This window comes from Hyperoodon ampullatus, assembly GCF_949752795.1.
Source record: "Hyperoodon ampullatus genome assembly, chromosome: 8".
In the NCBI taxonomy this organism is placed as follows: Eukaryota; Metazoa; Chordata; class Mammalia; order Artiodactyla; family Ziphiidae; genus Hyperoodon; species Hyperoodon ampullatus.
The window spans coordinates 7,328,959-7,355,606 of record NC_136921.1 but is presented as its reverse complement, the minus strand read 5'-3'; the positions used below and the strand labels follow the sequence as shown (position 1 = coordinate 7,355,606).

The following is a 26,648-nucleotide window of genomic DNA, read 5'->3' as shown; positions in this document are numbered from 1 at the left end:
TCCACTCACTTCTGGCCTATAAAGTTTCTGCAGAAAAGTCAGCTGATTGTCTTATGGGAGTTCCCTGGTATGTAACTAGTTGCTTTTCTCTTGCTGCTTTTAAGATTCTCTCTTAATCTTTAATTTTTGCCATTTTAATTATAATGTATCTTAGCACGGACCTCTTTGGGTCCATCTTACTAGGGACTCTCTGTGCTTCCTGAACCTGGGTGTCTGTTTCCTTCCCTGGGTTAAGGCTGTTTTCAGTTGTTATTTCTTCAGATATGTCCTCTGACCCTTTCTCTCTCTCTTCTCCTTCTGGGACCCCTAGAGTGTAAATGTTACTATGCTTGATATAGTCCTAGAGGTCTCTTAAACTATTCTCATTTTAAAAAATTCTTTTTCTTTCTTCTGTTCAGCTTGGGTAATTTCCACTACTCTGTCTTCCAGATCACTGATCTGTTCTTCTGTATAATTTACTCTACTGCTGATTCCTTTTAGTGCGTTTTATTTCAATTATTGTATTCTTCAGTTCTTTTGGCTTCTTTTTTATACTTTGTAACTCTTTATTGAAATTCTGTGTTCATCCTTTCTTCTCCTGAGTTTGGTAAGTATCTTTATGATTGTTACCTCAAACCCATTATGGGATAGATTGTTTATCTCCACTTCGTTTAGTTCTTTTTCTAAGGTTATGTCTTGTTCCTTCATTTGGCACATATTCCTCTGTTGCCTCATTTTTTCACAATATTCTGTGTTTACTTCTGTGTGTTAGGTAGGTCAGTTACATTTCCAAATCCTGGAAAAGTGGCCTTATGTAGGAGATGTCCTATAGGGCCCAGCAGCAAGCTCCCCTTTGGTCACCAGAGCTGTATGCTCTAGGAGTTCCCCCTATATGGGCTGCATGTGCCCTTCTGTTATGGTGAGGCTAACTATTGTGGGCACGCTGGTAGGTGGGGCTGACCCCTGGACCAGTTGGCTGCAAGACCATGCCTTATGTGATGGCTGTGGGCCCCCTGGAGGACAGGGTAGGCTTCTTGCATGGTTGGCTGTGTAGCCCAGAGGGGTGTGGATCTGCTTCTGGCCCAGTTGTGGGTCTCTGCATGACTGTCTGTCTTCCCAGAGGGTGGGGTGGCCTGGGGCCTGGTACCAGCCGACTGGTGGGCAGGGCTGTGTCCCCAACACTAATATGCTAGAGGGAGGATTCCAGAATGGTGCTTGCCAGTGCCAGTGTTATTGGGGTAGAACAAGCTCCCCAAAATGGCTGCTGTCAGCCTCTCCTTCCCCAGGGGGAGTCCCAGCTGCGTGCTGCCTCTCTGGAAGGCTCTCCAAGATCAGCAAGTATGTCTGACACAGGCTCCTTTCAAACTACCACCTCTGCACTGATCTCAGAATATGTAAGATTTTGTGTGCATCCTTTAAAAGCAGAGTCTCTGTTTCCTACGGCCCTCTGGCTGTCCTGAATGTAAACCCTGCTGGTCTTCAAAACCAGACATTTTGGGGGCTTTTCATCCCTGTGCAGGACCCCTGGGCTGGGGAATCCAATGTAAGGCTCATACCCCTTGTTCCTTGAGGAGAATATCTATGATTGTGATATTCACCTCATTTGTGGGTCGCCAACCTGGGGGTGTGGGTCTTGACTCTACTGCATCTGTACCCTTCCTACTCATCTCATTGTGATTCCTTCTTTATGTCTTTAGTTGTGGAAAAATCTGTTCTGCTAGTCTTCAGGTCATTCTGATAGTTAGTTGTTCTGTAAGAAAGTGTAATTTTGGTGTGTCTGTAAAAGGAGGTGGGTTCAGGGTGTTCCTACTCCACCATCTTGCCACCTCTCTCGTTAACATTTTCTGGCATGCTCTGGGTAAGATATGCATTTGTGGATATTAACGAAGCAAAGGAACAACCTCAGAGGGAATCATTGGAAGCCAGTATTCACAGGCGGCGCAATGGATGAAGCAGTGTCACGAGTAATGACATAACCATCAATAAATGAATGGGGTTAGGAAATGCAGAGGCAAGAAGATCTATGTTGTCTTGAAATGAACAGGTTGTGAAATGCCACCGCATTGTGAATAACACCAGCACTGCTACCCTCGTCTTGCTGTACGAGATACAAAATCAGCCAGGAATGGTGCATTTGACAATAAAAAGCAGGACCTGAACAGGAAGAGAGGACCTGGACATCACAAAGACTCTTCAGGTGCACTGATTGGACACTGAACATATGCATAATTACCTCTTCTCTGTCCATTATTCTAAATCTTCATTGATAAATCACTACCTTACGTGGGTCCCTGAATTTTAAAATACAAGTTTTAATGAAGTTGTGTATATAGACAGGGACGCTGCAAAAAATATTTACTGGGGCCCCATTCACCGTAAGGGCAACCCTGATCTAGAAGTTGGGGTTTTCTGAGTGTCAGGGGCAGAAGGGCAGGGGGATAAGGAAGCTGAGCATGTTAGATGGTTTAGGTAATTGGGTTGGGAAGGAAGTGAAGGTGGCATGGACCTTACAAATTAGGGAAACATGTATGACATGTATGTGTCTTGTATGTGTTGTGTGTGTGTCAAAGGGAAATTACACTGGATCAAATGGCAAGGACAGTCTCACTGGCCTCCCCAACCCTGCTGAAATGTGGGACTCAGGGGGAATAGAGGTGTGGAAGGGAAGGTGGGAAGCTGGAGAGTGTTGGGGGGAGGTAGTTATAAGTGGAAGCATCTTGGATGTGATAGAGGGTTTCTGGGGTGAGTTGGTCAAGGTGCTATGGGGCAAGGATTGTGGATGGATCTTCCTGATGGACCCTGGAGTGACCCGGGGTCTTTGAGGCAGACAGCAGGGAGGAAGTTGGTGGAGGTCAGCAGGGAAACAGGAGAAACCTGAGAAGTATATTGTGGGAGCAGGTCTCTTAAGGAGAGGGCTGACTTGGTGTGGAGCTGAGTTGGGAGTCAGGGAAGGAGAGCTCTCCACCAGGTGTTGCTTGCTTGGGGGTTGGCATCCCAGGGTCAAGCCGGCTTCAGGAGGCCAGCTCTTCTTCCCACCTTGGTGTCCCCATACCTAGCTCAGGACCTGGCTAGAGGGCCTTGAAACGTGCTCGTTGAAGGCTTGGGAGTTTCATCCCTGGGTTCAGTGGGAGGAACCAGGGGAGGGGGCAGTGGTCGGGGAGAGGAAGCTCAGAGCGACCTGGGGAGGAACTGGCTTTGGGGAGGTGAGTGCGAGGACCAGGAAGTCTGCTGGGCTGAGTTTCCAAAAGGAACTTCACTTGAACCCAGAGAGGGCCCGAAGCAGGGTGGCCATGCCTTGACCGTGCGGCCCCCCATGCTGGAGGGGACCCCCGAGATGACCCCTCTATGGGAGCAGCCCACCCCTGGGGCCCCCTTCATGGGCAGAACTTCCGGCCTCAGGCCTGAGTTAACCACCTTCCTTCCTTCCTCCCCGCACTGCTCTTCCCTGAGGCGGGAGGTGAGGCCGGTCCAGGATTCAGTCCACCTGAGTCACAGGCCTTTGCTTTGATTTTCAGCATCAAGTGTTGCGAGTGCTGCTGCAAGTGGCAGGGGCTGGGGGCTCCTGGCACACGTGAGCTCCTCTAGGGGCTGCCCTCCTTAAGGCAAAGAAGAGGAAACTGGGGCTGAGAGAGAGAAGAAACCCAGCCAGCTCCTGCAGCTCCAATGCAGAAGAGCTGGATTCGAATGGAGGCTTGCCTGGCCCAGGCCCCTGCACGCGGCTTCTCTTGTCATGTTGGGGGGCTGAGGGCTGAGGCGGGACAGGGTGGCCCTGTGCAATAGCTGGGTACCTGCCCCTTCACCCTGGTGCACTGACCTGAGGCCTGAGGACACCCCACCTGTGGTCCAAGCGGGGTGTTCACTTTAGACCCTTCAGAGTCTGCTGGTCCAGGATGGTGGCCCCCAGCCCCGCAGAAGGCAGCTCCCCTTTGAACCATGGGTAAAGGCAGCCATGCCCGGCCACCTCCAGCTCTGCAGGACTCAGGAAGGAACGTCATACTTGCCAGGTGACCAGCTTGCCCCATGGGGATGTGTGAGTTTCCCGAGTGTCCCAGAAAGACCCAGAGGTGAAAACCCAGTCCCCCGCATCACCCTGTAAAAGGTCCATGTCCCGAGCCCTCCACGCTCCCTCTGTGTGTCTCTAAGCTGGGCTGCAGGGGTCAGAATGCCCTGCCCTGGAGAAGGGTTGCCATGGGTTCCTTCACACCCACTGGCCATGGGGATAAGTGTAAATGTGTCACGGAGCTGTCACCTGGGCCCTGGGAGCCCTCAGGGGGTGTCGCCTAAGGTCCTCCCAGTGCCCAGGGCTGAATAGTGCCTGGGTGGCCATGAGTCTCCAATATGGGGAGGGGGCTCGGCTGTACCCCTTCCCCCAGTTTTGCTCGGCCCTGGGGCAGGCCTTAGTCCCAGCGGAGCAGCTCTGCCCTGTGAGCATCTGTTCCATGGGCATGTTGGAGGGAGTGGACGGGGAGTTAAAAAGCTCTGGGGTTGGGGGCTTCCCTGGTTGCACAGTGGTTGAGGGTCCGCCTGCCGGTGCAGGGGACACGGGTTCGTGCCCCGGTCCGGGAGGATCCCACATGCCGTGGAGCGGCTGGGCCCGTGAGCCATGGCCGCTGAGCCTGCGCGTCCGGAGCCTGTGCTCCGCAACGGGAGAGGCCGCAGCGGTGGGAGGCCCGCGTACCGCAAAAAGAAAAAAAAGCTCTGGGGTCTGGCAGAGGGCTGAGGCTGAGGTCCAGGGCGTGGCCACCCCACGGGGGCATTGGGACAGGCCTCGGAATGGCCGCTGACTTGGCTGTGCTCCTTCAGAAGCTGGCCATGAACCTCCTGACGCCAGAGGAGCTGACAGTTCCCCCAGGAGGACTTGAGCTGATGCTCGCCCCTCTGGGGACTGAGACCCATTAAAGGAAAGAGGGCGGGAGGGTGAGAGGGAACGGGCAGCAGGCCGTGGGCGGGCGGGCTGGGAAGGTGGAGGACCTCTCTTGCTTGGTCTCTGCAATGAGGAAGTTCTCTGCAGCTCGTTTCCTTTCCCTTGCTGAGTGCCTGAAACAGGAAGTCGGTCAGTGAGCGGGTGGCAGCAGCCGGGGCGGCCGAGAGGGGACCGACGGCGGGTCGCAGTGCAGGGGCCCAGCTCCCCTTGGCTGTGCAGGTCCTGCGGAGAGGGCGCCAGCCCGGCCCGGGGAGACCCACACCCGCCATGGTCCCCTGCTGGAACCATGGCAACATCACCCGCTCCAAGGCCGAGGAGCTGCTCTCCAGGACCGGCAAGGACGGGAGCTTCCTCGTGCGCGCCAGCGAGTCCGTCTCCCGGGCGTACGCGCTCTGCGTGCTGTGAGTACCGGGCCCTGCCCACCCCTGCTCCTCCGCCCTGGCCTGGCCTCTCCTGCCCAGGCATGGAGGTGATGGAGGTGCCACTCAGTAGAGGGGAAGCCAGCTCTGGGCTTAGCCAGGGGCTGGCTCTGGGATGTGTTGTTTTTATGTCGAGTGACCTTGCACTCACCCCGGGTTTGTTGGTGGGTCCAGCTGAGGCCCACTGTGGACCTGCTCGGCCCTGGAGTTCAGGTTTTGCAGGGCTGGAGCCCTCCAGGGCCAGCCTGGGGCCTGGTCACTCACCCCAGCTACCGGGGAGCTGTGGGGTCAGGGGCTTCCTTGGGGTTCCAGGGTCCAAGAGAAGTGGGTCCGGGCTCTCTGAGCCAGGCAGAAGCTCGGGGCTCCGTGGTGGTGGGTGTGTTAGAAAGCAGCTCGGTCAGTTCAGGTGCTGGTCAAAGTATGCCCAGTTCGGAAACCCTCCTGGAAGAACAGAAGTGGCAAGAGGGGACCCTTCCTGTGCCAGGCTTTGGGCCTTTGGAGGCAGCCATCGTTTGGGGAGCCATGAATAAGGGTGGGGGGCGTCACTCAAGAAAGGATTTTCAGTTCACCCAGAGGTTGTATTTGGGGCCCTTGGCGCAGAGGACGTCACATCGCCGACAGCAGGCGCCCCTTCTCTCCCCTCCTCAGCCCTTGGCCCTGACCCCACCTGTTCGGGCCGCTCTGCCGCCATCAGCTCTCTCCGCTCCCCCTCTCTGGGATGTTGCTGAATGTGCCAGTTGTTCTAAAACCGGGAACCGGCCACTTGCTGACGTTTCCTTTTTAAAACACCCTTCTCAACCAGCGTCTGAAGGAGGCCCTCGGCCCTGCAGCCCTGCGGTCTAACCATCTCCCCTGGGGCCTCGGGCAGTGCCGGGCATGGGGAAGGAAGGGTGTGTCCACCTGCACCTGTCAGGTCGTGCCCCTGGTCTTGCAGAAGGGTCCCTCTGAGCAGGCAGGCCTTGCTGCTGTCCACACAGGAGGGCAAGTGGGTCATGGACACGGGCCTTGTTTGGAGCGTTGAGTCTGAGCATTTGTCTGTGCGTCGACCTGTTTCATCCTCACGACAGCCTGAAGTGCAGGTCCTTTTGTTGCCCCACTTTGCAGATGAGGAAATTGAGGCTCAAACGGGTTAACCAAGTGATGACAGTCAAAGCCAAGGACATCTGCCCCCAGAGGCTGCACCCAGTCAACTAGACTGCTGCCACCCCACTCCTGTGCCTGTCAAGCCGTGTGTGAGCATGGGTTCCGGGTGGCAGCAAGAGAAGCCAGGGCGTTTACAAGGGCGGCTGGGAGCATTTAGAAATTAACACAGGCTCTCAGGGGTCGCCCGGCCCGAGCGCTGACTGCATCAGAGCCCCTGCCCCCCAGGTCGGCTTCCTGGGCCCCCAGTTCTCACACCCCAGGGGAAGCGAAGCAGACCCAGGTTTCCATGCAGGCACAGCCCCTGTGGGGACCAGTTGACGGGGCCATAGAAATAGGAGATTCTGATCTGTCTCCACTCGGCCCACGTGAATCCCTCCCCTCCCCTGGGTGTCTTGAGAACTTCCAGGCTCCAGCTCGCTAACCTTCGCAGCAGCCCTTTGACCAGGGAGCTGTGGTAGTGCTCAGGCTACAGATTGGAACGTGGGTCTCTCTGACTCCAAACTGGGAGCGTTGTAACAAGCCAGAGCAGGGAGAGGCCTTGGAACCTCTAGTCCCACCACCCCTGACTTTACAGGTGGGCACACCTCAGAGAGCTTGAGGCCTTTGTCCACACGACCCTGCTGGCCGGTGGCAACCTGGGATCCAGAATGGTGTACAGTATTCGTTCCTCCACCTTGCCTCTCCTCCCCTCCCCTCCCCTCCCCTGCACTGGGTTACTCTTGGAGCCTCGGCCGATGTGCCTCTTAGGGAGGGTACCCGTGGTCCCCTCAATGTCCATCATCCTCTTAGCCCAGGGCTGGGCTTCTTGTCAGTCTCCCATCCCCAAGGCCCCTTTAGCTCCAGACACCAGGGCTTGGAGCCCTCCCCAGTGAGTCCAGCCGTGAGGCCAGACTCTAAGCCCAGGCCCAGGGGTCCCCTTTCTCCTCTGCTGTGGGGGAAGCCACCCTTCCCGCAGGGTCAGGAGGCCCTGTAGGCTGTGGGATACCACGAGCCGCCGAACCTTCCAAAACCCTGGGAGACCTAATTTTGCCATCACCCGTGATGTTGCCAATTAAGGAGATTTAAAAACGAAAAACTAGCTGAGTGACAACTAACTGCCACCTTTCAGCAGCTCATTTCATGAAAGAGAGTATCCTTTAACACCAAAAAGGCAGGAAGAACGTGCTCTTTAAAAATAAATAAATGAATAAAGCCAAAAACCAGTCCTTTAAATCAAACAGGTTTAACTTCCTGAAAAACAACCCCTAGCCCGGCCCTATCCTTGGTTTTCTCTGTTCCTGGGACCAGTGAAAACCTCGCCCCACGCCCTCCTGGCCCACGGCCAGCGGTGGGAACCCCGACGGGTTTCACAAGCGTGAGTTTCACAAGCATCAGGCTTTACCCTCTGTGGTCTCTCTGGAAGTTGCTGGGAGTGCAGGACCCCAAGTGGGGCAGCTGTGGTGTCAGGGCCTTTTAACGACCCTGTTCCAAAGGGAGCCAGGAAGCCTCCAAGACTGGCCCTTCTGCTCTAGAAATCTCCATGTGGGGAAAGACCTCAGGACCCAGGGTGTCCAGACCTGTCCTGCCTGGACCCCAGTGGCTGGAGCATCTTCCCAGCCTCGCTGGTGAGTGAGGGGATGGCAGGGGGCTTCCCACCCCTGGTTTAGGCAGGGGCGTTTGGAGCTCCAGGAACTGAGGGCAACTTCCTCAGGAGTGGCCTTCATGCTCAGGAAAGAAGACAGGATTTGACTATTTAAATGGAACTAGGGAGGGGGTGAGGGACACACTAAAAGACAAGGCTGCATTCAGCATGGCCCACGTGACCGAGGAGTACACATTCACCCCGGGCCTAGCAAACCCACACTTCCTCTCGGGAGGTCAGCCCTGCCACCTGCCACTGGGCAGGAAAGCACAGATCTGTCCTCAGCAACTCAGAAAGCCCCGCTTTAGGGGGATCCCGAGGCCCATCTCGGGATGCAGAGAGCTGGAGGAGGAAGATCCCAGGAGCTGACCACATGGAATTGAGTCCATCTCTGCCTTCTTGCAGCAAGGGCTTGAGAACATGAGGGGCAGCGGGCTCCTAAGTCATGCTCACCCGGCCCTACTCAGACCAGCCAGCAGAGTCGGCCCTGCTCTAGGAGGGCCAGGGGGGCTTCTTGAGGGGGCCGTCCGGCCCCTCTTATATGGAGGATGCTAAGAGGCTGTCAAGCTCGTGTCCTCCTCTCCTGCCAGGACTGTGCTTCCATGTAGGGACCAGCACACCTGTCAGGTGCTTTATGCTGCAGAGAAGAGATATGCCTTTGGGGATGGGGGTTCATCAAGGTGAGAGGTCACGGGTCAGCTGGGCCAGCCTCTCCTTGACCTAGCTGCGCAGGCAGAACTAGAACAATGGCCCAGTGGTGTTGGGGATACACCTCCCTCTCTGTAAGAGCAGCCCGGGCCCCGAGAGCAAGCCTGTATACCACTGGGTCCATCAGCCACCATCCAGGATGGAGCTGCCCGGTCGGGTGGCATTCCCACCAAACCACACCGGAGAGAGTTGGCCTCCCTCCCAGGGGAGGGGGCAGGTGCGTGCTGTCTGTGACTCAGAAACCAATGCCGGTCCAGCCAGCTGTGGCGGGGATGCTGTCTTGGTTCCCCTCAGCACCTGGCCTTCCATGAGCTGCCCAGGCAGACCTATGACCTCCTTCCCTGGGACAGTACACCAGGCAGCCTGGACTTGGTAGCCTTGTGAGCACAGCCAGAAAGGTGAAGAAGCACCAGAAGGACATTTGGTCACCAAAAGTGCCCTCAGAGAAGGCATTCTACTTGTTAGGAAGAATGTGATGGCCCACTTGAGGTAAAGGCAGGCCACGAGGCTTGCTGTACAAACCAAAGGTAGTTGCTAATCTGTTCTGCCTAAAAATAACAGCAAAAGACTTATAAAGGGCACCTGTGTGCTGGGTTCTGTTCTAAGCTCTTTGCACATATTAACTCACTCACTGTCCACAGTGGCCTTTGGAGGAAGTGTTGTTATTATCCCCACTTTACAGATGCAGAAACTGAGGCCCAAGGTGTTAGGTAACATGCTATGTTTACAGTACTAATAAATGGCAGGGCCAGGACTTGAACTCACTGTTCTTGGGAGGGAGAAAGAGGAGCCAGCAAGTCTGGGTGTGTGTAGGAGACCCCTGGTGATGGAGCCACAGAGAAGGGACTTGGAGGGCAGAAGTGTCCAGAAGAGGTGTAAAGCCATTTACTGCAGTGTGAATGGGTGTGATGTAATCCACCTTCCTCCAATCCCCTTTCAAAGTTTAGTAAAGTTTACACTGCTCATGAATTACTTCTGTGCAAATGCAAAGAAAAACACTGTTTTTCCTAGCTGGTATTGACAAAGTGGAGGGAAAATGCTGGCCCAGGCAGTAGTCAGAGCCGGAGGACCTCAGCTCTTGAAATCTGGTTTACATAAGAGATTGTCCAAGGACAACTGTTCTGAGCGTTCCTTCTGCCTGCAGGACCCGGAGAGAGGGATGTACCCGGGAAGGCCTATGTATGTAACAGATTCCTGGTTCCTTCTGTGTGCAGTGACTCAGAAAGCCCATGGTAAATTCGAGTGTCTCCAGGTTTTCTGTGCCCTTGCACAGCACCCTGGAACAATCCTTCCAGAACCAGAGGAGGCTCTGGCTTTGGTGTGTTTTGCAAGCTTGCCTACTTGACGTGAAATTCACCTGTGCACAGACGTCGGTGCTTCTCCATTGAGTGGTCCCACCTCCTGGGGTGGTGATGAGGGGTGATGCTCCAGGCCTTCCTCCCTGCCCCAGAGATGGAGTAAGATGAGGTCTGCTCTTCCCTCCCTAATTCAGGCCATGTGACGCAGCCCTTAGGGGCAAGCCCTCTGTGGTTGGCGACACCTGATGTGAATTCTAGCCTTTGCAAGATGCTCACCTCCCTGTGTCCACCCAGCATCCTCATTGGCAAAATGCGCACTCATTGGATTAATTTTTTATTGCAGTATAATTCACATCCCATAAAATCACCCTTTAGATAGTATACAATTCAGTGGTGTTTAGTACATTCATAATGTTGTGAAACCATCACCACCATCTAATTCCAGAATATTTTCATTATCCCCCCAACCCTGGCAAAACCCCCTGAACCCGTCAGTAGTCACTTTCCATTCCCCTTCCCCCCAACCCTTGGCAACCACTGATCTACTTTCTGTCTCTGACCATTTGCCCATTCTGGGTATTTCATGTATATGGAATCATACAATATGTGGCCTTTTGTATTTGACTTTTTCCACCTGGCATAATGCTTCCAGGGTTCATCCATGTTGTAGTATGAATCATTCTTTTTATAGCTAACTAATAGCCCATTATATCAATCTACCACATTTTATTTAGCCGTTCATCAGTTGATGGGCATTTGGGTTGCTTCTACTTTGGGGCTATTATGAATGATGCTGCTGTGAGCATTCATGTACAAGTTTTTCTATGGACGTGTTTTCAGTTGTCTTGGGTGGAACTGTTGGGTCATATGGTAATTCTATGTTTAACTTTTTGTGGAACTGTCAGACTTTTGCACAGCAGCTGTGCCGTTTCACATTCCCATCAGCAGTGTAAGAGGGTTCTAATTTTTCCACATCCTCACCAACACTTAACAGCTTTTTGATAATGGCCATCCTAGTGGGTGTGAAGTGACATCTTACTGTGACTTTGATTTGCATCTCCCTAATTATGAATGAAGTTGATATCTTTTCATGTGCTCATTGGCCATTTGTGTATACCTGCTTTGGAGAAATGTCTATTCATATCTTTTGCCCATTTTTTAAAAAAATAGGGTGATTTGTCTTTCTGTTGTTGTCACTGGATTATTGAGAGGATAAAATGGGAGAATGTGGGCAACACGCGTAGAGTCAGCACGCTGAACACTGGCTGTTACTTTTTATGAGCTACGAAGTGAGTAGTGACATCTCGGATGCAGAGGAGTGCAGGGCCATCCTTGAGGAGCATTCCGCCGCAGACGGAACGAGGACAGTGGTGGCTGAGCGTTACTTCTGGAGCTTCCTGGAGGCCGTGGGAGCCTCCGGGGACACTGAGCTGTCATGCGGGGCCTCCTCAGAGGAAGTGCTCAAAGAGATGAGGCAGGAAGAGGGCTTGAGGGACGCGCGAGTGGCCGGTGGCTGCTGGGGCCCGGGGCGAGCTCCTGGAGCTGTGAGAAAGAGAAGGGTCAGGGGCACCGGTGCCAGGAAGAACCACCGAGTGAACCGCGGAGAATGAAGAGAAAGTCGAGGAGTGGAGGCCATCTTAAGAGTGATCAAGTACCAATGCAGGAGTGAGGGACTGAGGGAACTAAAGTCCTAAGGCTCCGAGGAAGCCCAGCAAGTGGATGAGGTGGGGAAGGGCTGTCGACAGCCCAGCAGGTCAGGCCCCTGCTCAGGGGGCAGCACAAGCCTGCAGCTCTGTGGCCCAGATCCCTCCTCTCTCCCCTGCTCGTTTCACACTCCCTTTGTCCCATTAATTAGAAAAACATTGTTTTTAAGTACCAGCACCCAAACCATTTGGGTTCAATTACTTATTATAAATAACACCAGACAAGGCTGGCTCCCAGAGGATCAGCTGGTCCGGCCCTTTCCCTTGCCAACCAGAAACCTGCCCTCCGGAGGGGAGAGGCTTGCTGAGGCCATTTCAGGCATCAGTGGCAGTGCAGAAATAGACCTTCTGATAAACAGGGCAGCATTCGTTCAAGTAACTTTAAAAAATACAGTATTAAGTATAACATACAAAGAGTGCAAGGTAAAGGAGAAAGTAATCACCCAATCACTGAGATGAGAGACTAACATAAATACTGTTAATTTGTTGGCATATTTTCTCATTCATTCTCTCTCTCCCTCCCTGCCCCCCATATGCACATACACACACACACACACACGCACAAGCACATATATATAAGCTCCATAATATATATACCTAATACCATATAATTTTAGTCTATATTTTCTAGCAGCATTAGCATTTTCCCACTTAGTTACCCTTTCTTCCTAAATATCATATTTAATGGATACACAAATTCTATTACATTATGTGCCATAATTTATGGAATGATTCTCCTATTGTCAGACATATAAGTTACTAACAGTGTTTTGTTGTTATAAATGACAGTGATGAAGGTCTTTGTGCAGATATGTGACATTTCTGGTGATAGATTCCCAGGGGTGGAATTACTGGATCAAAGATAATGTTTTTAAGGCTTTTGATGAAAATGACAAATTGCTTTCCAGAAATTTTGTTACAAGTTACGCTCTGGTAAGCAGTACCAGAGAGTGCCCACCTCATTCCAGTCTCCTTACACTGAATATTTTCATTTAAAAAAACATTATTAAATTGCAAGGTGAAAGGTGGCCAGTTTCTGTTCATTTTGATTTGCATTTCTTGATCGCAGTCATGGTAAGCTTGTTTGGATTATTGACCTTCATCATTTCTCCTTTGTGGATGATCTGTTCCATTCTCTTTGCCATTTTTCTTTTGAAACTGTAGTTTCTCTGTTGTCTATTTACATGAATTCCTTATATCACATTTGTTGCAAATATTTTCACTGTGGTTTGCCTTTAAACTTTATGACCTTTTTCTTTTGTTCAGAGATTGTAAATTTTTGCACAGTCTATAAATCTTTCTGTTCTTGTTCTTTTGTGACTTCTTCCCTGCTTTGCTTTCCAGTGCAGAGTCCCTATGCACACAGAAATTTTATTCTTTTTCTTGCTGTGGGGGACAGGGCCTTTGGAGCTAATAGGCTCGGGCTAAGGGATGACTCTGCCTTTCCAAGCTCTGGCAGGTTGTCTGGTCCCACGGGGCCTTGGTTTCCTCATCTGCAAACCAGGGCTAAGAATACCCATGTAGCAGTGTCGTTGGATGGATTGAATGAAAGTGTATATCCATACTTGGCACAGTATTTGGCAAAAGCAGATAGAGAGATTATAGGTTTTTTGGGTGTTTTTTGTTGCTGTTGTTGTTTTACATTGAATACTTTAATCTTTCTGGAATTAATGAATGGTGTAAAACAAAGATTTATGTGTATTTTTCTCAAGGAACTATCTTTCTCAAAACCTCTTACTGAATAATTTATTCCTCTCCATTTGTTATTCCTCTCTTACCATGTATTAAGTCTTATATACCTCTTTTTTGCCTGTTTACCCTGGTCCATGTATGTCTGCTTTTCTTACACCAATTTCATACTGAATGCATTACCACAATTTTATAAACTATTTTATTTTAGGATTTGCGTATCTAGTCTTTTTAAGTATTCTTCCAGGTGAAACAGATAATAACTTTGTCAAGTTGGAAAAAATACTATTGGGAGGACTTTGTTTGGAGTTGCATGAAATCCATAATACAACTTGTGAAAAATGGACCTTTTAGTATTATTCAGTCTTAACAATAAATATAGCTATCTCTATTATTTTTTTATTTTTGCGGTACGCGGGCCTCTCACTGTCATGGCCTCTCCCGTTGCGGAGCACAGGCTCCAGACGCGCAGGCTCAGTGGCCATGTCTCGGTCCCAGCCGCTCTGCGGCATGTGGGATCTTCCTGGACCGGGGCACGAAGCCGTGTCCCCTACATCGGCAGGCGGACTCTCAACCGCTGCGCCACCAGGGAAGCCCTATTATTTTAAATTTAGTAATTTTCTTCATAGATCCTACATATTTCTTGTTATGATTACTTCTGATTATTTCATTATTTTGTTACTGTTGTGAATACCTTTTCTTCTACAGTTACCCTTCTGGGGTAACTGATAACATACAAAGAAGTTGTAGATTTTATAAATTCACCTTTTATTCTATATGTTTACTCCTCATTATTTAAAATTGTTTTCATTTGCTTATCTTGGATTTTCTTGCTAAGCAATCAGATCATATACAAATTATAATCATTTTGTGGTCTACTTTCCAAATACTTATAACTTATTCATATTTCATAACTTATTACTTTGGCCAATATTTCTAAAATATTACAATGAAGGATATTGGGAAAAGAAAATGTCTACCTCAGCCAGAAGTAATGTGAGAATCAAACTTGATGCTGCCTGGGAAGGACTTAATACAGCATTTGGCACGTAGTTAGCAATGGATAAAAGTTAGTTGTTCTTTTCATGTCAAAGAAGGAGCTGTCTTTTCCTAGTTTTATGAAGAGTTTTGAAGAACTGAATATTAAATTTTTATCAAATGCCTCTTTAATGTCTATTGAGATGATTAAGCTATTTCTCTTATTTCATTAACTGGTAAATAGCTTGATTTTATAGATTTCCTAGTATGAACCATTTTTTGCAAGATTAAAATGAACTGTTCTTGATTATGATAACTTTATTTTACTCTGAATTTTAGCATATGTGTTCATAAGTGAGATTGATTTATGTGATTTTGATCATGTTATGGTTTAAGAGTCATGTGTGTTTTGTAAAATATCCTGGAGACATTTATGAAGCATCATCATTATCTGATTTTTTTTAATATAAAAAAAATTGGCAAAGGTGCTTTTCCTCAGAGCCATTTATAAAGATAATTATTTAATATTTACTTCAGTTTCTTCTTTGGTATTGATTTATTCTTGTTTTCTATCTCCTCTCATGTTACTTAAAAAAATTTTTTTTATTTTATTGAAGTATAGTTGATTCATATACACATTCTTTTTCATATTCTTTTCTATTATGGTTTCTCACAGAATATTGTATATAGTTCCCTGTGCTCTACAGTTGGACCTTGTTGTTTTCAGGTTACTTTTGATAAGTTATATATATATTTCAGTAAACAGTTCATTAGTTGAGATTTTTCAAAGTTTCTGGCATATAGTTATTCACACTTTTCTATAATTTTAAGGTTTCTCTTTTATTGCTGTTGCTACCTTCCTTTACTCATTACTGGTCTTGCTTACTAGTTGTGTTGGCCAGGATCCCGGCAGGAAATAGATGGCATAATCGAAAGGGGTGCTAGACGTAGGGATGGTGAAGCAGCCTGGGACCGGCAACCATGGAAAGCTATTTCCACTCCTGGCCCTGAATAGGCAGGGCCGTCTGATTTGAGCCGTGGCCCCCCATGGAGGAACTCAGCCACTGCTGATCTGCAGCAGGTGGGGTGGGGTCTGGGGAACAGATAACCACTATCTCACCATCCTCTCACTTTGTCAGTGCCTCCCATTAGCTAAACCTTGGTGAAGCGGCACACACAGGTCAGCCTGCTGGACCCAGGGAAGGTGGAGAAGGGTAGAGAGTGGGTCTACTGGGGGTTGGAGGGGAGGGTGAAGGAACAATGTCCAGCTCACTTGCACTGTTTTCTTTTTGCTCTTCTGTTTGTCAGAGGGTTATTCATTTAATTTTCTGCATTTCAGGTCATATGCTCTTAGATTTATTTATCTGTTCTGCTTTTCTTTTTATATTGGAAAACTACCTGTGCGTTCAGGAGCCCCTACTGTATATATGCTTGAGGACAGAGCTATGTCTTCTATATTTCTCATCTTCCTTCTCCTGCTGCACCGATTTTCTCAGATTTATCTTCTTCCTTGTTGAAGTTCTCCAGAACATGAAGCTGCTATTTACTGCCTCACTTGTGGTGTTTAATGCTGACTGTAGGACTCGAGGTTTTCCACTTCTGATCAGTTTTTCTTATCTCATGCTACTCAATTTTCACAATTGATTTTTCCAGTTTCAGAGATACAATTGTCTTTTAAGTCTTACTGAGTTCGCAAGTCAGATTTCTCCAGAATGTGTTATTTTCCTTTTTGCTTTTTGCAGAGATTCTATGTAACAAGGAGGTATCACCTTTGAGTTCTTAGAAAAATGATACCCTTCCTTTTGAGTGGTGATGTTTTCGATAAGCCTGGTGATTTTTCTTTTCCAACAAAGAATTGTCGGGAAAAATTTGATCCGTTTTTTTTGTTTGTTTGTTTTTTTTTTAGAGATTGGAGTGGGTTTCTGCCCGAATCTTCTTCCCAAAGATAAAAGGATCAGCAGGGATGGGGATGGGAGCCCCCGATCCGAGATCCACCTGATGGGATTGAGTGATGGGGGTGTGGTGTGTTGCACGGATAGGTGGGTTTCCTACCAGGGGTCTCATGAGAAGAACCCTCTGGACCCCGAGGCTGCTGGGGCAGGCCGGTCCCCAATGACACTCTAGATGTCTCACCCCCACCTCTCACCTGGCCATCTGGACTGCCTCCTCTTGCTTCTGACCTGATGGCCTCTTTTTCTCACTCTTTGGCTGGGATTCTTTGAGGTTTGGGTGGTGAACTGTGAACACCCTTGGTTCCTAGGGCATACACACGTTTTCTCTTATTTCTACATGGGGTCCAAGTGGCTTTTTTTTTTAACACCTTTATTGGAGTATAATTGCTTTACAATGGTGTGTTAGTTTCTGCTTTATAACAAAGTGAATCAGCTATACGTATACATATATCCCCATATCTCCTCCCTCTTGCTTTTCCCTCCCACCCTCCCTATCCCAACACTCTAGGTGGTCACAGAGCACCGAGCTGATCTCCCTGTGCTATGCGGCTGCTTCCCACTAGCTATCTATTTTACATTTGGTAGTGTATATATGTCCACGCCACTCTCTCACTTCTTCCCAGCTTACCCTTCTCCCTCCCCATGTCCTCAAGTCCATCCTCTATGTCTGCATCTTTATTCCTGTCCTGCACCTAGGTTCTTCAGAACCATTTTTTTTTTTTTTAGATTCCATATATATGTGTTAGCATACGATATTTTTTTCTCTTTCTGACTTACTTCACTCTGTACGACAGACTCTAGGTCCATCCACCTCACTACAAATAACTCAATTTCGTTTCTTTTTATGGCTGAATAATATTCCATTGTACATATGTGCCACATATTCTTTATCCATTCATCTGTCAGTAGACACTTAGGTTGCTTCCATGTCCTGGCTATTGTAAATAGAGCTGCAATGAACATTGTGGTACATGACTCTTTTTCAATTACGGTTTTCTCAGGGTATATACCCAGTAGTGGGGTTGCTGGGTCATGTGGTAGTTCTATTTTTAGTTTTTTAAGGAACCTCCATACTGTTCTCCATAGTGGCTGTATCAATTTACATTCCCACCAACAGTGCAAGAGGGTTCCCTTTTCTCCACACCCTCTCCAGCATTTATTGTTCGTAGATTTTTTGATGATGGCCATTCTGACTGGTGTGAGGTGATACCTCATTGTAGTTTTTTTTTTTTTTTTTTTTTTTTTTAAAGATGGAGGCAATTTTTTTTTTTTTTTTTTTTTTTTTTTTTTTTTTTTTTTTTTTGCGGTACGCGGGCCTCTCACTGTTGTGGCCTCTCCCGTTGCGGAGCACGGGCTCCGGACACGCAGGCTCAGCGGCCATGGCTCACGGGCCCAGCCGCTCCGCGGCATGTGGGATCTTCCCGGACCGGGGCACGAACCCGTGTCCCCTGCATCGGCAGGCGGACTCTCAACCACTGCGCCACCAGGGAAGCCCCTCATTGTAGTTTTGATTTGCATTTCTCTAATGATTAGTGATGTTGAACATCCTTTCATGTGTTTGTTGGCAATCTGTATGTCTTCTTTGAAGAAATGTCTATTTAGGTCTTCTGCCCATTTTTGGATTGGGTTGTTTGCTTTTTCAATATTGAGCTGCATGAGCTGCTTGTATATTTTGGAGATTAATCCTTTGTCAGTTGCTTCATTTGCAAATATTTTCTCCCATTCTGAAGGTTGTCTTTTCATCTTGTTTATGGTTTCCTTTGCTGTGCAAAAGCTTTTAAGCTTCATTAGGTCCCATTTGATTATTTTTGTTTTTATTTCCATTTCTCTAGGAGGTGGGTCAAAAAGGATCTTGCTGTGATTGATGTCGTAGAGTGTTCTGCCTATGTTTTCCTCTAAGAGTTTTATAGTGTTTGGCCTTACATTTAGGTCTTTAATCCATTTTGAGCTTATTTTTGTGTGTGGTGTTAGGAAGTGTTCTAATTTCATTCTTTTATATGTAGCTGTCCAGTTTTCCCAGCACCACCTATTGAAGAGGCTGTCTTTTCTCCATTGTATATTCTTTCCTCCTTTATCAAAGATAAGGTGACCATATGTGCATGGGTTTATCTCTGGGCTTTCTATCCTGTTCCATTGATCTATATTTCTGTTTTTGTGCCAGTACCATACTGTCTTGACTACTGTAGCTTTGTAGTATAGTGGCTATTCGGGGTCTTTTGTGTTTCCATACAAATTGTGGAATTTTTTATTCTAGTTCTGTGAAAAATGCCACTGGTAGTTTGATAGGGATTGTATTGAATCTGTAGATTGCTTTGGGTAGTAGAGTCATTTTCACAATGTTGATTCTTCCAATCCAAGAACACAGTATTTCTCTCCATCTGTTTGTATCATCTTTAATTTCTTTCATCATTGTCTTATAGTTTTCTGCATACAGGTCTTTTGTCTCCTTAGGTAGGTTTATTCCTAGGTATTTTATTCTTTTTGTTGCAATGGCAAATGGGAGTGTTTCCTTAATTTCTCTTTCAGATTTTTCATCATTAGTGTATAGGAATGCAAGAGATTGTGTACACTAATTTTGTATCCTGCTACTCTACCAAATTCATTGATTAGCTCTAGTAGTTTTCTGGTAGCATCTTTAGGATTCTCTATGTATAGTATCATGTCCTCTGCAAACAGTGACAGTTTTACTTCTTCTTTTCCAATTTGGATTCCTTTTATTTCCTTTTCTTCTCTGATTGCTGTCACTAAAACTTCCAAAACTATGTTGAATAATAGTGGTGAGAGTGGGCAACCTTGTCTTGTTCCTGATCTTAGAGAAAATGGTTTCAGTTTTTCACCATTGAGAATGATGTTGGCTGTGGGTTTGTCATATATGCCCTTTATTATGTTGAGTTAGGTTCCCTCTATGCCTACTTTCTTGAGAGTTTTTACCATAAATGGGTGTTGAATTTTGTCAGAAGCTTTTTCTGCATCTATTGAGATGATCATATGGCTTTTTATACTTCAGTTTGTTAATATGGTGTACCACACTGATTGATTTGCGAATATTGAAGAATCCTTGCATTCCTGGAATAAACCCCACTTGATCATGGTGTATGATCCTTTTAACGTGCTGTTGGATTCTGTTTGCTAGTATTTTGTTGAGGATTTTTACATCTATGTTCATCAGTGATATTGGCCTGTAGTTTTCTTTTTTTGTGACATCTTTGTCTGGTTTTGGTATCAGGGTGATGGTGTGCTCATAGAATGAGTTTGGGAGTGTTCCTTCCTCCAGAATTTTTTGGAAGAGTTGGAGAAGAATGGGTTTTAGCTCTTCTCTAAATGTTTGATAGAATTCTCCTGTGGAGCCATCTGGTCCTTTTGTTTGTTGGAAGATTTTTAATCACTGTTTCAATTTCATTACTTGTGATTGGTCTGTTCATATTTTCTGCTTCTTCCTGGTTCAGTCTTGGAAGGTTATACCTTTCTAAGAGTTTGTCCGTTTCTTCCAGGTTGTCCAGTTTATTGGCATAGTGTTGCTTGTAGAAATGTCTCATGATCCTTTGTATTTCTGCAGTGTCAGTTGTTACTTCTTTTTCATCTCTAATTCTGTTGATTTGAGTCTTCTCCCTTTTTTTCTTGATGAGCCTGGCTAAAGGTTTATCAATTTTGTTTATCTTCTTAAAGAATCAGCTTTTAGTTTTATTTGTCTTTGTTATTGTTTCCCTCATTTCTTTTTTATTTATTTCTGATCTGATCTTTATGGTTTCTTTCCTTTTGCTACTTTGGGATTTTTTTGTTCTTCTTTCTCTAATTGCTTTAGGTGTAAGTTTAGGTTGTTTATTTGAGATTTTTCTTGTTTCTTTTTTTTTTTTTTTTTTTTTTTTTTTGCGGTATGCGGGCCTCTCACTGTTGTGGCCTCTCCCATTGTGGAGCACAGGCTCCGGACGCGCAGGCTCAACGGCCATGGCTCACGGGCCCAGCCGCTCCGCGGCATGTGGGATCCTCCCGGACCGGAGCACGAACCCGCGTCCCCTGCATCGGCAGGCGGACTCTCAACCACTGCGCCACCAGGGAAGCCCTTTTCTTGTTTCTTGAGGTAGGATTGTATTGCTATAAAGTTCCCTCTTAGAACTGCTTTTGCTGCATCCCATAGGTTTTGCGTCATTGTGTTTTCATTGTCATTTGTTACTAGGTATTTTTTGTTTTCCTCTTTGATTTCTTCAGTGATCTCTTGATTATTTAGTAGCATATTGTTTAGCCTCCATGTGTTTGTATTTTTTACAGTTTTTTTCTGTAACTGGTATCTAGTCTCATAGCATTGTGGTCGGAAAATATACTTGATATGATGTCAATTTTCTGAAATTTACCAAGGCTTGATTTGTGACCGAAGATATGATCTATCCTGGAGAATGCTCCATGCACACTTGAGAAGAAAGTGTATTCTGTTGTTTTTGGATAGAATGTCCTATAAATATCAATTGTCCATCTTATTTAATGTGTCATTTAAAGCTTGTGTTTCCTTATTTATTTTCATTTTGGATGATCTGTCCATTGGTGAAAGTGGGGTGTCAAAGTCCCCCACTATTACTGTGTTACTGTCAATTTCCCCTTTTATGGCTGTTAGCCTTTGCCTTATGTATTGAGGTGCTCCTATGTTGGGTGCATAAATATTTACAATTGTTATATCTTCTTCTTGGGTTGATCCCTTGATCATTATGTAGTGTCCTTCTTTGTCTCTTGTAATAGTCTTTATTTTAAAGTCTATTTTGTCTGATATGAGAATTGCTACTCCAGCTTTCTTTTGATTTCCATTTGCATGGAATATCTCTTTCCATCCCCTCACTTTCAGTCTGTATGTGTCCCTAGGTCTGAAGTGGGTCTCTTGTAGACAGCATATGTATATGGCTCTTGTTTTTTTATCCATTCAGCCAGTCTATGTCTTTTGGTTGGAGCATTTAATTCATTTGCATGTAAGGTAATTATTGATTTGTATGTTCCTGTTACCATTTTCTTAATTGTTTGGGTTTGTTTTTGTAGATCTTTTCCTTCTCTTGTTTTTCCTGTCTAGAGAAATTACTTTAGCATTTGTTGTAAAGCTGGTTTGGTGGTGCTGAATTCTCTTAACTTTTGCTTGTCTGTAAAGGTTTTAATTTCTCTGTTGAATCTGAATGAGATCCTTGCTGGGTAGAGTCATCTTGGTTGTAGGTTTTTCCCTTTCCTCACTTTAAATATGTCCTGCCACTCCCTTCCGGCTTGCAGAGTTTCTGCTGAAAGATCAGCTGTTAACCTTATGGGGATTCTCTTGTATGTTATTTGTTGCTTTTCCCTTGCTGCTTTTAATATTTTTTCTTTGTATTTAATTTTTGATAGTTTGATTAATATATGTCTTGGCATGTTTCTCTTTGGGTTTATCCTGTATGGGACTCTCTGCCCTTCCTGGACTTGGGTGGCTGTTTCCTTTCCCATGTTTGGGAAGTTTTCAACTATAATCTCTTCACATATTTTCTCAGACCCTTTCTTTTTCTCTTCTTCTTCTGGGACCTCTATTATTCGAATGTTGGTGCATTTAATGTTGTCCCAGATGTCTCTGAGACTGTCCTCAATTCTTTTCATTCTTTTTTCTTTATTCTGCTCCTTGGCAGTTATTCCCACCATTTTATCTTCCAGGTCACTTATCCCTTCTTTGCCTCAGTTAGTCTGCTATTGATTCCTTCTAGAGTATTTTTAATTTCAGTTATTGTGTTGTTCATCACTGTTTGTTTTCTGTTTAGTTCTTCTGGATCCTTGTTAAATGTTTCTTGTATTTTCTCCATTCTGTTTCCAAGATTTTGGATTATCTTTACTATCATTACTCTGAATTCTTTTTCAGGTAGGTTACCTATCTTGTCCTCATTTATTTGGTCTTGTAGGTTTTTACCTTTCTCCTTCATCTGTAACATATTTTTTTGTTGTTTCTTTTTTTTTTTTTTTTTGATGGGTGGGGCTGTATTCCTCTCTTACTGGTTGTTTGGCCTGAGGCATCCAGCACTGGAGTTTGCAGGCAGTTGGATAAAGCCGTGTCTTGGTGCTGAGATTAGGGCCTCCGGGAAGCCTCCCTCCGATTAATATTCTCTGGGGTCTGAGGTTCTCTGTTAGTCCAGCGGTTTGGACTCGGAGTTCCCACCACGCGAGCTCAGGCCCGACCTCCAGCCTGGGAACCAAGATCCCTCAAGCTGCTTGGCACAGCAAAACAAAAAAAACCCCAAAACAAACAAACAAACAAACAAAAGGAGCAGTACAATATCAAAGAATAAAATTAGAAAGATAAAAAATATATTAGGAAAAATAAAAATATAATTGAAACAACTGGTCACTGGGGCTTCCTCCTGTCCCCTTAGGTGTCCATGGTCCCCCACCGGTGCCTGGTAGGTGCCCTAGTTGTGCAGAGACATGAATTCCGCATCCTCCTAGTCTGCCATCTTGACTCCCCAAGTGGCTTTTTTGAATGCAGAGTTTCCAACCCTTGTTCTCCCATCCCATCTTGTCCAGATGTCTGCAACACTCAAGCAAGAAAAAAAGAGAAAACACATACAAACAATTAGAAATTAGAACTGAAGTATAATGAGTTACAAAGGAGTTTAAAAAAACAATTATAGAACATGCTAAGCCGATCAGCAGAGTGAGACAGACACTAATGAGGCTCTCGAATTTCAGAGTTTGATTCCTCTCTCTCTCTTTCTCTCCCCATGGGGCTCACCATAGTAAAGGATGCTTCTGGGCATGCTTGTCAGTGCTTATTTGGCTAGGAAGAGCCACAGAGAAGTAGTAGTTTTATCTGAGAGAATAAATAAAATGCCATGAAGTAGTTTCCTCCTATTTCCATTTGCTTATCCTTTTACATTTGAGCAAAGTTTCCCAAATCATTATCTGAAAGTGCCCTTCCCGGGGGAAGCATCTTCCTGCTTAGAACAGTGTAGGCACCTGTAGTCACCCAACAGCTGTTGGGAGTCACATGGGAAGTTTGCTGTAAGCACCACTGCATTTGATAGTGGAGTAATCTCATATGCACCAGGGACACGGGAGACTGGGATGGCCCAGCACCATCCCAACCTGGGTGTCCAGCGGGAACATTGCTGACACACTCGCCCTGAAATGTGACCCAGTCACTAGAAGGAGTAGCAGCTGAGGACTGTTGTTAGCACCCTAAATTTTTACTAAATCACCATAAAGAGGTGGGAAAGGCCTGGATGGAACCCATTGCCCCCAATGAGCACATTGTCTGGATTATATTCCAGTTCAGTAGTTGTCAAAGATGATTTCGTTGTGGAATCTTCACTTTAAACATTTTACATGTAAGATTTTGTGGGTGTATGTGTGTGTGTGTGTGTGCGTGTGTGTGTGCATATGTGTATGTTATGTATCTGTATATGTGTATGCACATGTATGTATATGTATATGTTTATGCGTGTAGGACCAGGGTGAGGTGCAGCTGCTGGTGAGTGCAGGAGGCCAAGGGGTGCCCCCCTCCACCTCCCTGCAGAGTCCCCAACACCCCATGGCACGCTCTCCCAGGGGTTGTGTGTGGCAGGGGTGGTGGTGGTGGTGATACTCTGTGCTTTCCCTTAAAGATCTACTGATTTGGCCCCAGGGATGACGTGTGGGCCCCATGCATTGGAGATGCTGAGATATTACTATCTAAGGGGAAAGTATCCTCTTTTCCCATTGTACTAACTTTTGAATTCTCATCTGTTTGAGTAGTATGGAGCTGTTTCTTTGTTTCAGTGTTGCTAGAACATCTCTGAAAAAGCCATAAAGGCTTGTCTGCCACACTTGATTAACTAAAGGGTCTTCCTGTTCTGTACGCTGTCTCTGTGCCTTTCCTGGTGACTCTGTGTTCTTTCTTTCTGCTTACAAGCTGATGTTTGGGGCCTGTTCAATCTCTTCCACAAAGAAGAACCTAGGGGTAAGACGGGAATAAAGACACAGACCTACTAGAGAATGGACTTGAGGATATGGGGAGGGGGAAGGGTAAGCTGTGACAAAGTGAGAGAGTGGCATGGACATATATACACTACCAAACGTAAAATAGATAGCTAGTGGAAAGCAGCCGCATAACACAGGGAGATCAGCTCAGTGCTTTGTGACCACCTAGAGGGGTGGGATAGGGAGGCTGGGAGGGAGATGCAAGAAGGAGGAGATATGGGGACATATGTATATGTATAACTGATTCACTTTGTTATACAGCAGAAACTAACACACCATTGTAAATAATTATACTCCAATAAAGATGTTAAAAAAAAAATTAGCTGCCCTCACCCAAATAGGAGACCGTTCTCACCCTGGCCTTATTTGCATATCTACAGGAGGAAGTGTCCCGAGAACAAGCAGTGAAAGATAAGAGCAGAGCAAACTTCCAGCTGTCCTCTGGTGTGTGCCTGGCAGGCTCTGCAAAGGGGGTTGAGGCTGCAGGGGATGGGGATGGGGGAGTTAGGCTGGGGTCTGGGATGGTTCCCTGCTTCCTGGGACATCTGCAGGAGGTGAGATGGTACTAGACCACGGATTCACCCTGGCCATCTCTGAGATAAACCAATTGTGGTGTCAGTTCAGGCTCTGAAGACAGGAAAGGGAGTGGAAAGATGGGAATTAAAGGGGTCAGAGGAAGAGAGGAAATTTTCCTATGAGAAATGAAGAGACATGTGGAAGTGAAATTACCCAAAACATTCTCCAAAACTTTCTTTTAACATTCATTGTTTCAAAAGGCTTTAAAAATTGGAAAATTAACTACATAAAACTGTAAAACTTCTACACAGCTAAAAAGGAAATAAATCAATAAACACTGTTAAAAATAAATAAGTCCAAAATATATTGTAGTATATTTCAAAGTCTTTTGAATAAATAAGCAAAAGATGATTTAAAAAATGTGAGACAAAGACATGAAAAGGAATTCATGGGAAAAGAAACACAAATAGTGAAACATATGAGAACACTTTCAACCTTTCTCATAAAGAAAGGCAAATTAAAGCAAGCCATCATTTTTCTTTCACCTCTCAGATTTGCAAAAGATTAAAATGTCTGATAACAGCCAGTTGGCAGGGTGTGGGGAAATAGGCTCTTTCATATCCGGTTAGCAGGAGACACAATGTGAGAACTTCACTGGAAGGCAATTGTTCATCTCTATCAAAATACAAAGTGCCTGCGTCCTTCAGCCCAGCTGTTCTCCTTCTAGTGATTTATCCACAATCTCTAACAAATGTCAGCACGTGTAGTGTTCAGTGTGTTTCAGGCACTCTTCTAAATGCTTAATCTACACAACAGGTAGATGTTGTGTTATCATTCTCCCCTTTTTACTGGTGGGGAAACTAAAACTCTGGATTCACCAGTGTACACAAGAGGTAGGAACAGAGATGTTCACTGCAGCATTATTTATAATAGTAAAAAGCCCAAAATAACTACCTGTCCATCATTGTGGTCTAAAATGAACAATGGCATGGCCACATGGTAGAACATGACTTAGGCAGATCGCTAATTTTTTTTGGTGAAAAACAGCAAATTTCAGAGCAACGTATATAGTATGATGTTATTTGCATTTAAAAGATATGCATATATAAGTTTGTGTGTATGTTTAAACATTTTGGAATGATTTACAAGAAGGAGTAGGAACTCTAAGGAACTCACAGGAGCCGGGGAAGGAGACATTTATTTTTCATTTTATATCTTTCCGTGTGGTCTTAAATTTTTTAAACTAGCATATAATTTTAAAATCTAGTTAAACAATAACATAAATGTTTAGGGCTGGGCACATAGGAGGGGTTAAATGAATGAAACTTTTGTACTGAATCATCTCCTTGATCACAGAAACAGCATGAGCATCTGTGAGCTGGAGTGTGGCCCCTGCCTGGGGGTCCAGCAGGGGTGGGCAAGTTTTCAAGGTCTGTGAGAATCCCAAGTGGGGGAAATGGGGGCAGGGAGGTTATGGTGGGTGAGAGAACAGACCAGCCATTTCAACTGAGAGTGTAAGACCCAAGTAGCATTCTCCCAAACTCCTTATGCCTGTGGGCTCAGCAGCCGAGCCAGTGGACCTCCGTGGCCATCTGCTGCCACCAGGCTGTCTGTGGGCTGGGTCCCCCACCTGGACCACCCACCAATGGGCCCCTTTCCCAAGGTGGTCAGACTTGACAACTCCCACTTCCTCTCAAAGCTTTTAGGAGAATAAAAAGTAGCTCTTCTTCCTTCTCACATTGGAGACCTCTGGACCAGAGGAAGGTTGAGCTTC

The 26,648-nt window shown here is 46.2% G+C and overlaps 1 protein-coding gene across 1 annotated transcript in view; it reads left to right on the top strand.

The window, feature by feature from the left end:
* Positions 1 to 5,170: 5,170 nt before the first annotated feature.
* INPP5D (inositol polyphosphate-5-phosphatase D) overlaps positions 5,171 to 26,648 on the top strand; it is a gene marked incomplete at both ends in the record, with an annotated part of 131,651 nt that continues 110,173 nt past the window's right edge. Inside the window, one exon of the mRNA XM_079710654.1 lies at positions 5,171 to 5,304. Within this exon, the coding sequence (XP_079566780.1) occupies positions 5,171 to 5,304 (134 nt within the window). The remainder of the gene's footprint in view (positions 5,305 to 26,648) is intronic.